General features: G+C 38.0%; 2 protein-coding genes across 2 annotated transcripts; both read left to right on the top strand.

The window, feature by feature from the left end:
• Positions 1 to 4,254: 4,254 nt before the first annotated feature.
• Positions 4,255 to 10,772, top strand: tmem45a (transmembrane protein 45a). Its single transcript, XM_085448972.1, has 6 exons — positions 4,255 to 4,513; positions 7,038 to 7,248; positions 7,385 to 7,597; positions 8,267 to 8,451; positions 8,536 to 8,678; positions 9,835 to 10,772. Exons 2-6 carry the CDS (start codon positions 7,053 to 7,055, stop codon positions 9,929 to 9,931), a joined length of 834 nt encoding a protein of 277 aa, XP_085305098.1. The 5' UTR covers positions 4,255 to 4,513; positions 7,038 to 7,052; the 3' UTR covers positions 9,932 to 10,772.
• Positions 10,773 to 11,758: 986 nt separating this feature from the next.
• On the top strand, positions 11,759 to 14,810 carry sft2d2a (SFT2 domain containing 2a). The gene is made up of 8 exons (XM_085448037.1): positions 11,759 to 11,985; positions 12,075 to 12,164; positions 12,400 to 12,485; positions 12,588 to 12,669; positions 14,059 to 14,094; positions 14,201 to 14,259; positions 14,339 to 14,368; positions 14,471 to 14,810. Exons 1-8 carry the CDS (start codon positions 11,920 to 11,922, stop codon positions 14,508 to 14,510), a joined length of 489 nt encoding a protein of 162 aa, XP_085304163.1. The 5' UTR covers positions 11,759 to 11,919; the 3' UTR covers positions 14,511 to 14,810.
• Positions 14,811 to 15,266: the final 456 nt, after the last annotated feature.

Below are 15,266 nucleotides of genomic sequence, written 5' to 3'. Positions count from 1 at the left end.
GGTTTATGTTGGATCAGTTTATGTTGTTTAAATAAATAAAGTAGGCATGACGGCCAGCACAAAAAGTTTCAGGGATTTTTCACTATTGTTTTTCACACATTTCACTATTGGTTAGAAACAAAGTATCAATCCTATTGCTCTAGTATCGATTCAACACTAGTACCAGCATTGGTATCCATGGATACAAGTCTGGTCAAAGTTAAAATCACCATAACTCAGTGGATTTTCAAACAATTTTCAAGTGGTTTCGTTTGGCATTTTTTTCTGATTTCATTTGGTGTTTTCTCCTTTTCTGTGCTCTACACCACCCTTACTGGTTCTTGGGTCCCTCTGTGCCAAAACCATATAAAATTTCCTGGAAACGCCTCTGTATGTAACGGTCATTGTATTCAGTTATTAGACTTACAGCACGTTATTGGATGAGAAGATACCTCTATGATTATACTAATTAAATGGTTTTAAATATCACTTTAGAATAAATATACTTTATAATCAATAGAGAATATTTACAGTTTATAAAAGCATTTCATCAGAACTACAGTGAGTCACTTTATATACTGTTGAATCTGTTGACAATCAGAACTTGTAAACATGTTAACATTTTGTCAAAGTGAATATAATAAAAGTCAATAAAAAGCAAGGCACCACATTATTAACTGTAAAGAAATTTATTTAAAACCTTCTTTGACTCGTAGCCTTTGAAACAGAGAAAGCTGCTCAAATAGGCAGCAACACTGTCCCTTCCAGCTAAGGGTTAGGGTCTGTGAACGTAGATCCTGTTGCTCATGCATCAACATGTTGGAAATGACCTCCTGGCATCAGTTGAAAATATCAATGACTGCATAAATGATACATGATACAGATCATAGCAACAATGATGCAATGGTGTGTTTTAAAATGTGTTTCAGTGCATGGAGCAGTGGCTATGGAGGAAAAGGAACTGTCCCACATGCCGTGTCTACGTATCCATGCTAAAGCCCCTCTATTGGCCTTCTTGTCGCACCACCGTCCCATAATGGTCCTGCACCTACACTTGAAATGTCTGCATGTATATGTGACCCCAAGACCTCCTCCTCTCCATCTCCACGCCTCGTTCTTTCTGCATGAACACCCTCTGCAAAACTGTCTTCTGTCCCTGAAGGAAGCAGGAAATGAGAGTGAGGATATCTCATGTGAGAGACACGAGCTGTCATTGGACGGTGATTATTTATATAAGAGCTCTTGTAAATTAATGCACTATCAGGGGAGGATTAGTCTTTCTTGTTCTTATTTTGTTTTTGTCCAAAAATGATTCTAAACAATTTCTAATGACATGCAGTTAGGTGGAGCAAATATCCTCAAAACTGACAATATTTTTTGGTAATGAACAAAATAATCTGCCTGAATTCTGCTGAGTTTGTGGTTGAGGTTGAATATTTCCAAGTTCTGAAGTTGAACTTAGATATAAAATCACATCATGAAATATAAACAAACAACTCATAAATTAGTCTTCTTACAGCAGGTAGCATATGAATGTGTGCATCAGTAGCAGTCGAATTTCAGGGCTCATAAGACCTCCCATCTGAGTTCCACTGAGCACATCTTTGGCAAGCTGTTTCCCCTCAGTTTAAAGCTTTTAAATGTTAAAAGTTTAATGCTAAGCTGACTAGTTTCTGACTTTGGTTTTATATTTAGCACAGAAATATGGGGAACGTAAATATTTTCCCAAAACCATTCATACACACAAATATTCTATATATTTTTTGACAACATTTGACTGACATCTTATAATAATCACAAGTTCCTGATATAGTTTTAATTAAAAATCTTGAAAACAGTCTTAAAAAAAGCTGAAAACTACAGAGAATCAGCTCTAAGACAGGTGACAAATTAAAGGAAAACCATCAAAACCAGTGACCCACGCACTGAAGGGGTCCAGTGGCTATGTTTTGGTGCACTGATTTGAGTCCAGACAGCGTCACTGTATAGCGATACAAACTTTGTCTGACTGGTTACTTTTATGCTACAATGAAAGATGCCACCTTCTACTCGACACAAGGGGTTACTGAATGCTTTTATTACTCAGAACATGATTTTAAGTTAAGCAGTGCTGTACACCATATGAGAGAATGTCTTTTGGAATGATAATGTTTCAGAGGCTTCAGTCGGTGCTAAGGTGCATTAGAATTGCTCTGTCAGCACATGGCAGCTCAATACCTTATTGAGAAGCATGAAGTTGATTTTCCTTCTTTGTCACCTGTCAGTATGGGTTTTTTGCATATTCTGCAGAAGGTGGTTGGTGTATTTCAGTCAATGCTGATTACCCAGTAGAGAAATTTCAACAGCTGCACTAGCAATAGCTCTGCTCTGCTATTTTGAAGGATTGAGCATGCACATTTATTTATTGCCTGCATTCACAATGCTTTCTCTTAAGTAACAAAACTCCTCCCCTGCATCAGTGTCATATCTTATCGTACATCTGCACCGTCTTCCTGCCTTACCCAATTAGCTTTTGTTTTGCATGTAAAGGTTTTTGCGTGTGACTTCTATTCGATCGTTTTCAAACATCTCTCTTGTGCTGTGTGTTTTGCACTTCCATGTGAGAAGTTTACAGTATGTACACAAAGTCCAACTAAAAAGAGCTGGCCTATGTATATATTTAGCCATGTAAATATGCAGTTATATAAAGGATAGCTCTGTAGTTAATGAAAATTAGAATGCAATTTTAAAATGCTGCTATAGCAGTTCATTTAACCAGCAAATGCTCATAACTACCATTAGATTTATGCACAAAGACACAAAACCTTTGCACTCTGCAGAACAGTTAAAGGCTGTTGGGTTCAGTATGCTTACACCACGGAGGTTATGTGTTTAATTACATTTTCCAACCTTGTGCTTAAAAAGCTGAAGAACTTTTTATGACTCTCAGCAGCACCAACTTCCAGCTGCTGTGTTCACTGTTTCCATTTCACTGTTGTTGTTGTTTTTGCACTCTTGAATAAAAACACAATGAAATGAGTGAAACACCTGTTCTGTATCTCTTTGTTTATCTCTTGATCCCTTTTGTTGTTTCCTTATTCTATCCGCCTTACCCAGGTTAATGAAACAAGTAAAAACAAGTGTTCAGGTAGTTAGGTTTTTCTCCTCTGGTTATTTTCTGTTTTACTTTGAAGGGTTGTTTTCTGTCCATCTTTCCCTGACCCTTTGATTGCTGTAACCTTCTAAGTATGCTCGCCTGTGTCTCATCCTCCTCTGCCAGTTATCCCAAGTGTCAGTGTTGCTCCTTTCTGAGCTGCCTGCTTGATTCACCTGAGTTTACGATTTTGATCTTCACACTGAGCAACCAAATGTGACGCACAAAGTTTCTTATCTAATATGCCAAATATCTATATCTTGATGTTGCCTAGAAACCACCTAGTAAAATGAGTTTATTTCCTCTAACGTTATGCACCTACAACACTTCATAAATGCATCATATCATTTTAATCTCACAGCCACCAGCATGAAGAGGGTAAATAATAGTAAAGCAAGGCCATGTGCTTGTACAGAAAGTTTTTCTTAACTGTTGGTTAGCTGGATGTGTTAACCTTAATTACATATAATGTAATGGTTAACACCAGCTACAACATTAAAGTGCTATAATGAATAATTATGGCCCAGTACTATAATTGATAACTCTGCATAATAAGTTCTCTTCTTTCTTTCAAGGCCCCTGGTACTCCTACGGAAGAGGATTAGGGCCACTGGAAAAAAAAATCTGAGAAAAAAGTCAGAATTCTGACTTTTTTTCTCAGAATTCAGGAAAAGAAGAAGAAAAAAGACGTGCCCACTTTTTTTTTCCAGTGGCCCTAATCCTCTATGTCGCCCCACTGAAAAAAAAATCTTGGAGACGCCCCTACGTGGCCAGTCGTTTCCTTCATGAACATTCACGACTTTCTACTTTTTTCCTCTATTGTAACTTAAACTGTGTGGACTGGTTGGAGACAATTAAGCGAGTAAAACGAGACTTGGTCAAGAAACCTCCTGCCTGAGGATGAGGAAGTCTTCCAGCTGTGGTGTACGTGCTGGAAATCTTGTCCCGGCCCAGCCAGGCCTGCCCTGGCACGACGGAAAGTAGCGGTTTTCCCAGAGTGAGGAGGGACCGAGCCGTGCACGAGCAGGCGGAGTGAAAGTGCACACGTGGACACCTGAGATTGACGTTACCTCCAACCAATGACCGCACAGACAGGTGACGCAAGCTCACACTCATCCAATGGGAGGGTTTGATAAGAGAAAAGCTCGAAGTGTTTAGAGTAGGGGAGGAAAAAAGGGTTGTGAAACGGATCTGGTCTGGATCCTGCTGGGATTCCGACTCGGAGAAGATGTTTACTTCTTGTGTCTAGGCTATAAGAGAGAGACCCATATTCTTTTCCAAAAGAAAAAAAAAGATTTTATGCGATTGGGGGGCAAAGTGAAGATGCGTTAAAAAATTTCTTCCCCTTTTCTGTCTGAATACTTCCACTAACTTTTGATCTTCGGAGAAAAACAAACTTGGGTAAGAGACCCTCTCTTTTCCTCTCACAGTAAAGAAAATCAAGCCTACTGTGTCATGTGTAGATAAAATGTAAAGCCAGGTCAAGAAAGAAAGAAAGAAAGAAAGGAAGAAAGGAAGGAAGGGGAAAAAAGATTAGGAAGGTCTCCATCGAGAATTATGTACAAGACATCGGGTGGCCGTTTAGACAATGTTGCTGAGTGATTTCACGATTTAACTTCCACAACACTGTTTCATCTCCTGAAGCTAAAATAAACTACTTAAAAAAGAAAAAAAAAACTACTAAAAAAAAAAGAAAGTTCTGATTCTGTCAAACGACTGTTTCCATTTTTTTTCTTTTTCTTTTTGTAGACCTCAAGACATCACTGTCCTCAAAGTTTACGTTCAGGAGAGATAAATCAGAGTAATTTCACTTCAGATTGGCTTGGAAATTTAAACTTGCTAAAACGTTTAGTATAAACCCTTAGAGTGAAGTATCACATATTGTAGGTTCACAAATGTGATGCAGACGCTACTTATTCAGTAATGTCTATATTTAATTTTGGCTTGATGTAGAATATTGTTAATCTTACAGTGGATGAGACGGGATCAGTGGTGGTATGCACCATGCTACATTTACTCAAAAACTTACAGAAAAACCTACTTTATTGAAGTGTGCACCCTTTCTAATTAGCTCATCTGAAGTTTTTTTTGTTTGCTTGTTTGTTTTTTGTTATATTTTTAATAGCAAAACTCAAACAGGAACACCCTTTGAAGACAGCTGCCTCCCAGACATCCCAGCCTCAAACATATGCACCAAAACCTCTTCACGCTCATAGTTTTGACCAATTCACAGAATAGAAATCATATTTGTACTTGTGGCGAACACTTTTACTACACCACTCCCACCATGTTGGTGTAATAAAAGCATACTTTATTTTATTTTACGTCGTTGTCATAAAAACGGTCTGGCGCAGATGACTAGTGTTTGTGGCTAAACTAAATCAGCCAAAACACTGAATCAGCCAAACACTGATGAATCCTCTAGTGGCTCTTGAGTGCCATGGAGACTGGAGTGTTTTCCTCAGTCTGGAGAGGCTGCACCCCCAAAAGACTGTCGGACACAGATGAGCTGGGTTTAACATCTCAATCGGTTTCTATTGAGTGTCCTCCTTCAAAGGTTTCCTCTGTTGCCGAGCAGAATATTGCCTGGTCATCTCCATCACAAAGGACAGTACAGCCATGTGCCTTTTTCTTATTCTCTGCCTGCTATTCATACCACTCCAGCTTTGCTCTCACTTTACAAAGTGCAGTCATTACCTAAGAGCACTGCAGTCAAACACTTTAAAAAGCTTTCTTTCTTTAATTAAATATGAAGCCTTATGAATTTATAGAAGTCGGAGACAATATCATTATGTTTACCATTCCAGTACCTCTGATCACATAAGTAACATTTTAAGTTAATATGATAAAATTGTTCCAAAGTCTTGTTTTAATGATAATATGAACTATGTTGGACTATATCAAGCTTGGTAAATGATGTAAATTGTTTCTCATTTTGACATGTTTCTCAATATAATGACGTATTGACTGCTTTTCATGCTTTTTCCTGCCTTTTGAAAAAGGAGAATATCAAATTCTGAGTTTTATTTTTTAGATAAGTCTGCAAGTTTTCCTATTAACCTTTTGTTTGACCTAGAAACATAATTTAACTTGACACAATAGACATAGTTTCCACGTCTGAAAAGGGAAATTATTGAGCCTGCATTCTTTCTAATAACCAGCAGGGGGTGGTGATTCTGTTTTCAAAAATATATTTTGGTGCATAATAGACTATTAAAATAATCTTGGTCTTTTTCACCCTTTGACCTCAGTAAAACCTTTACATATGGGTTATAAGCTCAGGCTCTAGTTTCAGCTCTTCTTGAATACAACAGGGTGTTCCTTTTGTAAATGATGGTCCCCATTAGTCTTTCATTCAGTCTCTGATAATGACCAACTGAGATCGTGTGAGTGAAAGTAATTGTTAAGAAACTGGCCAGACAAAGACTTCAGCAGTCCACATAAGTCGGTGCAGGTTTAATGATATTTAGTCATTATCAAGAGGATCCTATACTCAGTGTTAGATGCTGCTGCAGTCTTTGCAAACAAAGTGCTTTTTCTGGAGTGCATGTTAAGAAATGGGTTTCTATTTTTGCACGTAAAGGTAAATGACTCGTGACACTCCTAACAGGCCTCCTCCCACAGCTAGACGCACTTCTGCTGAGCTCAGCTGGAGGACGGTCGCCAACACACACGCTAATTATGTTTGATTACGCTGTTTAACTAAATTATGGGCACTGTTGCACTTTTTTCCCTTTTCTTTTATCCACTTATTCCAGTTGTGCTAAAAATAGATCTTGTCTACTCTTCAGATGATAAGTTAGGTTAAATTATTGTTTGTTTCAAGTCATATCTGGCTGATTTAAATAAACATGTTAGTAGTGGGAAGAAGTGTTTTTGTAATATGTACTTCTAATTCCATGAAGTACCTAATCTGTTTCTCTAGGTGTTGAGAGGTATCATGGGCAGCTTCAGAGGCCACGCTCTCCCTGGGACCTTCTTCCTTGTTGCCGGGATTTGGTGGACGGTAAAGTACTCGATTTGGCATGCCACGCGCAGGAACAAGGGTATTGGTTCTACTCGTCTGGCTAGCAGAGCCTCACAGCGACGGCTGGAGATCATTGAGAGCTCAGTCATACTCTTTTTCTCCCTTGTTGGTAAGCGTGTCCAAAAAGCTTCTTAATGCATCCATATATCAGATATAACTAGCAAGACTCTTCTCGAGTAAATCCAAGACAAATCAGGGCTTTAATTAAGGAGATGTGCGTGTTTCCTCTGATGTGGTGCTTTCAGGGATGTTGGCAGAACAGTTTGGATCGGGTGGACCGAAGCTTCAGTTGTACGACTTCGTAGAGAAACACTGGGACCATCTGCACAGCTGGCACCACGCCACCATGTACTTGTTCTTTGGGCTCTTTGCAACAGTGTCTCTGATTATCCACACCACAGAAGCGGCACCACTGGCACTGGATCGGTTAATGCTGGCAATTGCTTTCTTTAATGAAGGTAAGAAGAATAAAATGTAATCATTGTCTTTGAGATCCTTTGATATCCTTTTTATTTCAAGCCAGTGCTTCAGGGCAGATCGCTTACTAATAAGTTAATCAGTTTAATCCTTGGTTCCTTCAAAGTCTAAACAATACTGTTCTCGAAGATAGTCTTACATCTAAAACACAAAAAAATCCTCCATTAGTGTTTGGCCAAGCTTTATATTGAGGGGTTTATGAATGTGCGCCATTATATCCACCTTTATTATCCATCGCTGTAATTGTAGATGGACTGTTTTCACTGCTTCTGCCGTATGTTCCCATACAACAGACCAACTTTCATACTCTGATCTTTTTTTTTTAATTCAGGTTTTTATTTACAACTTGTTGCCTGTCTGTACATTTTCCAATAAACTTGTATAAATACATTTCTTGTTAATCAAATTGAGTTCCTTCCATTCAAAGGTCATTTTAAGTGTACCCTGTGGGGTTAATTAAGCCTAATTTAAACCAAGCACAGATAGGACTTTCTGCATTTTTACAGCATTTTGAGTCAATTATTTTCGCACTGTTTGAATTTAAGACAATCTGTGGCGATGGCTTGGGATAAATATTTGAAGTTTAGATGCAGTTTAACTGATCAAGACAAACACATTTACCTACATTACCAGCTTTTTGTTCTCTGCAGGATTTCTTTTTCTCTACCACCTCCATGGCAGGAGCATGCTGGATGTCCACGTGCATCTGCTCCTTCTGTACGCGGTCTTTGGAGAGACTCTTGTTGCCTTCCTGGAGATCTTTCACCGAGGCAACATCATTCTGGAGCTGCTGCGGTGCACGCTAACGGTGGTTCAGGGGACCTGGTTCTGGGAGGTAAATCTGAATGTGGCTTTATGAGCAGATGTTTATGTTTGCTGATTTATAGTTACTCCCAATGTTTTCTCCTCTAAACCACAGGTTGGTTTTGTGCTGTACCCGCCCCGCGGCCCCGAGTGGGACTTGAAAGATCCCAACAATATGATGTTCATTACCATGTGTTACTCCTGGCACCTCGCCTTCGCCATGCTTATAGTGAGCGTGCTCTATTGCATCGTCAGCTGGTAAGAACCTGCTCCACAAAAGACAATCCAATAAGACATCCCATTGTGATTTAGATATATTCAAAGAATTGGAAATGCATTTTTTTTGTCTTATTTAGCACATAAGGCTTTAAATTGGCCATAGGTGCAGATATAACCAGATACAAGGAGAACAAACCTCTGATTCATATTTAATCAAATTTGGTTTTTGCCACTATTTCACCATAAAATCCAAGAGAGAAAATGTGTAATAAATGTGTTTTTGCTGCTCAAGAATGTAGATTTAAAAAACAGTGTTCCCTCGTTTATCGCAGGTGTTATGTTCTAAAAATAACCCACGAAAGGTGAAATCCGCGAAGTAGGGAACTTTATTTTTTACAATTATTATAGATGTTTTAAGGCTGTAAAAAAACCCTCACTACACACTTTATACACTTTTCTCAGACAGGCATCGACATTTTGACGCGCTTCTCTCTTGTTTAAACACTCTCAAAGTTCAAACCTCCGTAGAAAAATAAGTCCAGTATTATAGAATGAAACCAAAGATCAAACCCTGTTTTCAAGTCCAGAACATGTGAATAGAGCAGCTGCGAGACAATTCAACATTAATGAATTAATGATACGGAAGTAGAGGAAGCAAGAAGAAGGAATTGAGTGAAGTTTTACTCATCTGACTGTTTGGTTTACTTAATGCTCCTTATAATCCTTTGACGTAGACACTGTTGTGTTTGTTGTCTTCTGCTAGCGAAGATTTATGTAGATTTGACAGGCTGAACGAATTCTGTACTGTATAAAAGACACAGCACGAGATTGATTGAAAATGGTCTATAGCCGATCAGGACGCAGAACACATTGCGCTGTTTAAAAAAATAAATAAATGAAAAATTGCACCCCCGAAAAAATCCGCAAAACAGCGAGGCCGCGAAAAGTGAACCGCAATATAGCGAGGGACCACTGTAACACATCAATTAAAAAAAACAAACAAAAAGAAAACCTTTGGATTTCAAAAGTTATACATTTAATTTTAGTTCCAATCATTAGCCCTAGTGCATACCTATAGGGACAAAAATGTACTGTATTTTTCTATATCTGATAGACACTTGTTTATTTATCCTGGAGACCTGCACAGTTTACAATATGCGTGATTCTCGTGTTTGTTGTTATTTTCCTCTTGAAGTGCGGTTCGCTCCAGACTGAAGAAGACTCCTCCAGTGGAAATGGGACTTCTGAAGGCAAGAGAGCGAGATCCAGAGTCTGAGGATGAGCTTATGTGAGGAAGACTGTTGTGCATCTACGTTGTGGCTCATGAACATTATAGAACAATCAGGGATAAAACGCTCAAATTTCCAGGAGCAGAATAAGAAGCAAGGCACACAGATGTGGAAACTGATGTGGATACGGAACCTTAACCTTAGAAATGCGTCTCTACCTCTGCCTTAATTAACCAGCTGTACAACATTTTAAACGTACTTTTGTTATTACCTCCTCCAGAGAAGCTTTATGATTTGTTCAGTTTATTTTTCAGCAGGATTACTGGACAGAACTCTTGTGGCTTGGCAAAATTTGTGACTGTATATATAAACTATAAAAATATGTGCATCGCCACCTGGATCCAGAAGGTTTTGAATCATTTACCATTGCAAGAGAACAAGACTGGATGTTTCACAACATCACAGCTACAAAATACAGTTTTAATAATAAATATCAAAAGATAACATCTTTTGTGAAAATATAAATTAATCTGGATGCAGAGAGTCGGTTCATGCAAGGTGCGGAGGGGATTACCTACCTTAGTGGAGGTATGCAGTCACAAGCTGCTCTTATTTATTTTACAGCAATATAATTTTCATATACTCTGTCATATCTTTGTTACTACTTTGCGCATTCAATATAAATGAAAAGCTTTTAATGGATTTCATGCTTTACTTTTGACTTGCTAAACTTCTTCCACAGTTTGGTATTCAGTAGTGCTATTTTGTGGTGAAAACGTCACTGCATCATCATGTGTATTACTTGAAAGCACTAGTTGTACATTTTATATTGTTTCATGTTAGCAAGTGACTCAAACCAAGTGTCAAACTATAAAAAGAAAAATAAAATTGTTCAAACAGTAAATTTTTTTTAATTTTATTTAATTCCTATCATTTCCTTCACACCTTGCATAACATTATAGCTAGTATGTAAGTGTTTACAATGTGCTACTCAATACAGAATTTATGGTAGCCTCTATGATCAAATTTTACTTTTTTATATGTTTTAAAGTTGGTTCTCTTTATTCATGTATCCATAATCACCATCATCTATCAGTGGCTCTCAGACAGGGTCATTGAAATGATCAATTAATTTGCGACAAATTATTATAAAGGTGACAGCAAAGGATGTGGTTTCTACCAATAAAGGGAAGTCTAATAGTTCAAATACTAAGACTACTACTAGCCCTAAAATGCCTGAGAACCCCTGATTTTTAGAACACAATCACATTAATACCAAATGATCAGTCCTAATAAAGTGCTTGTGCAGATTTATTTTTGTCAGGGCAGGGCAACACAAAACATCTGTTGACAAGAGGGATAAACAAAGATGTTCTGTTTTGACAAGATTAAACACTCGGTCTTGAAAAAAGTGGGCCTCTGTGTGACAGTCTTTGCACATTTAATGGAGGTATGATAAGCAGTTCGGTTAAAATACTACGAAAAACGCAAAAGGTGCTTTATTTGATTATTTCTATCAATTCATTCAGAAATGCAAGAGAGGTGTAACAATTTATTTCTACCACTAACTAGTAGAAATAAATTGTTTTAAGCCCAGCTTTACAAAGTAAAGAAGTGAATTATATACGATGGACCAAACCACTTTGTTTTCCCCGGGGAATCAAAACAATTATTTAACTTGTATAGTTATTTTTACAGTTTTAAGAGAAAACTTGTTATCTCCGAAAAAAATAAATAAAAGTGGTGTCTGGACCCTCTTGTTCACTCATGGCTGTACTGGGTGGTGCGTTTAAATTTTTCTAACACTGAGTCACGTCTGGGGAAAAAAGATCAGAGTGAGACGTCTTTGCTGCTGTTCCGGTTCAGGTGTGACGATGAAGTGACCCACCTGGCCAGGTAAGGTACTGGCAGCTCATCCGGCTCTCCCTCTGCTGGCATGTGACGCTGTTGTCCATTCACACAGATCTGAGAAAACCCGGCAAAGTTCCTATCAGTTCAGGAAACAACTATAATTCTTCACCAATTAAGCCGAATTTTAAAGCTCCTCGGGCATGGATAAATTAAAGTCGGTTCTGAGCGGTGAGGAGGCGCGCAGAGATGACCGGAACATTATACAGGTAAAGCCTTAATCCCATCTTTCACTGTTGTGGCTAGTAATCTCAGCTGGATCATTAATCGATCGTTTATTCAATCTCTACTAATGCAGCAAATGAACCAAGCTTCGACTTTAGGCTGGGGCACACGTATAAAGGGATTCATCGCCTGCTTCGTGGTGGGAGCTGCATGCACAGTTCTGGTAAGAATTTAATTTCTGTGTTTTTTGTTTTTGTTTTTTCTACGACAATATTCAGTCGCTCTCCACAACGAGGAAGAGCTCAGAGAAAGCTGGTGTTGCCCTACTGGTTCTTCTTGCTCTGAGGAATGCTGAAGATGTGATGCTCTTTCATTTGGCGACACTGCCTAGTCCCTCCTTAAAGTGAGGCTTATAAAACATGACGTGTGATCCACCTGCATTCACGTGTGTCTTGCAGGGAGTGTGTGTGCTCTTCCTCCCCAAGATTGGGATCACTCTCTTTATTGTCTTTTACACATTTGGCAACATATGTGCTCTGTGCAGGTTAGTGATGAAAAAAATACCTTGAAATGGGAAGCTTATTTTGCATGTTTTACACACTTAATACATGCTTTTCTTTCTTGCACATTTCACTGTGTCCAATAGCACAATGTTTCTGATGGGCCCAATGAAGCAGCTGAAAAGGATGTGTGACAAAACAAGAGCGCTGGCTACTACCCTTATGTTGGTAAGTGCAAAAAATAAAAATAAAAAAATCAACCCCCAAAAGACAGAACATGTTACACAAACATGAGTGGACTGAGTTCAGTAAATTTAGATTCATTGCAAAAAAAATTCTGTTTTCCTTAAGAGTTCAAGAGCTGGTTAAAGGTGAAAGGATTGCATAACACAGCTTTCTGCTTAGAGGATTGCATGACAACACCAAGCTAGAGTTCATAAAACTTGGTTGTGGATGGACTGACAAAAATCAGACCCTGATGTGCAAACGTCTCTCTTTAAAACTACAATATTTGCTGTGATGGAAGATTTGCTCTCAGAATGTCCCACAGCAGGTGCAATTAGGTTACCATCCTCTTTCTTTCAATGCTCAGTATGCAAATATTTAAACTACATGTAGGTAAATAATTAAATCAGACACTAATGTGACACCTGTGTTGTAGATCTGAAGATTTTCTCAGCTTTAATGTGGTTATGAGCATGGCCATGTCGCCTATGTAATGCCCAAGCATCATACTTTGCAGTTCTGACATATACAACTGGAAGCAAGGGTATTATAGTTAACTAACAGGCCCTAAGAGATGTTAGTGCAAGTGAGGGAGGTCATCACTGGGCTGAAACAAAACAACATCAGATAGAAACCAAAAACTTTAGGGATAGCCAAATGAGCAAACTGGTAGAGTCATAAAAAGAAGGAATGCACTGACTCGCTCAGCAAAACCAAAAAGCCTAAGGGAAGACCACAGAAAATATAAGACAGATGAAACCAGGATGACCTTGTACCAGAATGAATGGAAAGGAAAAGAAGGAGAGAAACTGCTCATGATCTGAAGTGTACCACATTATCTGTAAAACATGATGGAGGCGATGTTATTGCATGGGCATGTATGGCTGCTAGTGCAACTTGGTTACTGGTGTTTATTGATGATGTGACTGTTGATAGAAGTTGCGGGATGACCTGTGAAGTGTGCAGGGGTATAAACTGACCAGACTGCACTTCACAGTGCAAATAGACCCAAAGCAAACTGCACACTAATCCAACAGTTTCTCAGGAAAAGAAATGAGAAAATCAATAGAGCATGCTTTTCAGTTATTAACTACATAACTGAATGCAGAAAGACTCACAAACTAGGAGTAAATAAAGGCAGCAGAAGTAAAGGTCTAGCACAGCAAGACATTTGGTAATATCCATGGTTTCTAGACTTTAAGCAGTCAATGATTTTTATCAAAGTATTAAACAATCCTTATATTTACAACTATGTTAGTTTGTACAGTTAATGTGAGAGCCTAAAAATGAGGGTCTGTGTCCAAAAAATAGCTGTACTTCAAAAACAGTTTACACAGACTTTTGTTAAAACCCTTCAAATTAAAGCTAAAAGTCTCTCTGTCATTGCTTTAGACTTGTCTCGTTCTGACTCTCTGTGCGGCTTTCTGGGTGAGTGAGCCTCCAAAAAATACTTATGATCACTTCTAACTTTATCTGTTTATCTGTTGGATTAATGTCAGTGTTTGATCCCAATCTCTCTCTTTTTTTCTCACAGTGGAAGAACTTTGGACTTGCTTTGTTGTTTGTTATCTTGCAAGTCTTGTCATTTACCTGGTGAGTCTCTACATATCTAATTAATTTTTTTTTTCAGTCTTAAATTGTTTTTTGTTACATAAAATGTGTGTGTTTTCAGGTACAGCTTGTCATACATCCCATGTGTGAGGTTTGTAGATTTTGCTCCATTTATTCAAATCTTCTGTATAAATAATCAGAAAAAAGTGGTGTTCAAAGCCTAAATGTCTGGTTTATGTTCTTTACCTTCCAGAGAAGCAATCATGAGGATGCTGGCCATGTGCATGAAATAGGCCATGTGTGTTTGCGGTGAAGGTTCAGCTTGGATGAAGTGTTGAAGAATGGGGCAGGTCTCTTACTGAAGTTGCTAAAATTGGCTCCTTTAGAGAGTCTCTGGCCCTTCCTGCTGCTCAGACATTTGTTTATAGGTGAAAAAGAAGCAAATTTTCTATTTATCTTTCTCAGTTGTGCTTCATTGATTGATTGATTAATTTTTGGTGACCACTCAAATTTAACCAGTTTATAATGATTGTAGACTTTGTTTGTAATATGTGTAAATATCTGTAATAAATCAGTATTTTAAACTTTTTAAATTTGTTGTTGTTGATTTTTGTTTTCATCTTGCTCAGAAAAAATCTATTTTTATTAAAAGTTCTTATGGTCTTAAATTGTGTTGGTATTTGAATGTGAAGCTCAAATAGTTAATCAGGGTATGAACAGGTCCTGTTAATATTATAATATGCAAAATGTATTTTTTTAAATGGTGAATTTTTAGTTATCAGGAATTATCTCTCATTTAGTATAAGTTTATATTTTTGGTTCTTGTTTCTGTTTTCAGAACTAAACTGTCAGAAAATCTGTTTCACGTTAAAACTCGAAGCACTTATTTTTACATCTATTTGTGGAGCTTTTAAGACCTTTTCTTATTATTTTGTTTCTAGGGAGCCTTTTTTGTAAAGTCTTTTTGTTGGACATTGGCTTCCTTTTCGCTCATTTTCAGTCCAGTCCTCGAACCCGTCCATTTAAAGAGGAATGTCTTTTGTTTTCTG

The sequence above is a fragment of the Copadichromis virginalis genome, linkage group LG23 (genome assembly GCF_057382275.1).
Source record: "Copadichromis virginalis isolate Kocher_CV1m ecotype Utaka linkage group LG23, C_Virginalis_male_GT1.1, whole genome shotgun sequence".
Lineage (NCBI taxonomy): Eukaryota > Metazoa > Chordata > Actinopteri > Cichliformes > Cichlidae > Copadichromis > Copadichromis virginalis.
The sequence above is the reverse complement of the archived record's forward strand: the minus strand, read 5'-3'. Positions and strand labels throughout refer to the sequence as shown.

Excerpts from the sequence above, each read along its gene's own strand:
- tmem45a (XM_085448972.1), top strand. The coding sequence starts at position 7,053 with ATGGGCAGCTTCAGAGGCCACGCTCTCCCTGGGACCTTCTTCCTTGTT. Across the intron at positions 7,598-8,266 it reads AATTGCTTTCTTTAATGAAG|GATTTCTTTTTCTCTACCAC; the intron begins GTAAGAAGAATA and ends TGTTCTCTGCAG. Across the intron at positions 8,452-8,535 it reads AGGGGACCTGGTTCTGGGAG|GTTGGTTTTGTGCTGTACCC; the intron begins GTAAATCTGAAT and ends TCTAAACCACAG.
- sft2d2a (XM_085448037.1), top strand. The coding sequence starts at position 11,920 with ATGGATAAATTAAAGTCGGTTCTGAGCGGTGAGGAGGCGCGCAGAGAT. Across the intron at positions 11,986-12,074 it reads ATGACCGGAACATTATACAG|CAAATGAACCAAGCTTCGAC; the intron begins GTAAAGCCTTAA and ends CTACTAATGCAG. Across the intron at positions 14,369-14,470 it reads TCATACATCCCATGTGTGAG|AGAAGCAATCATGAGGATGC; the intron begins GTTTGTAGATTT and ends TTTACCTTCCAG.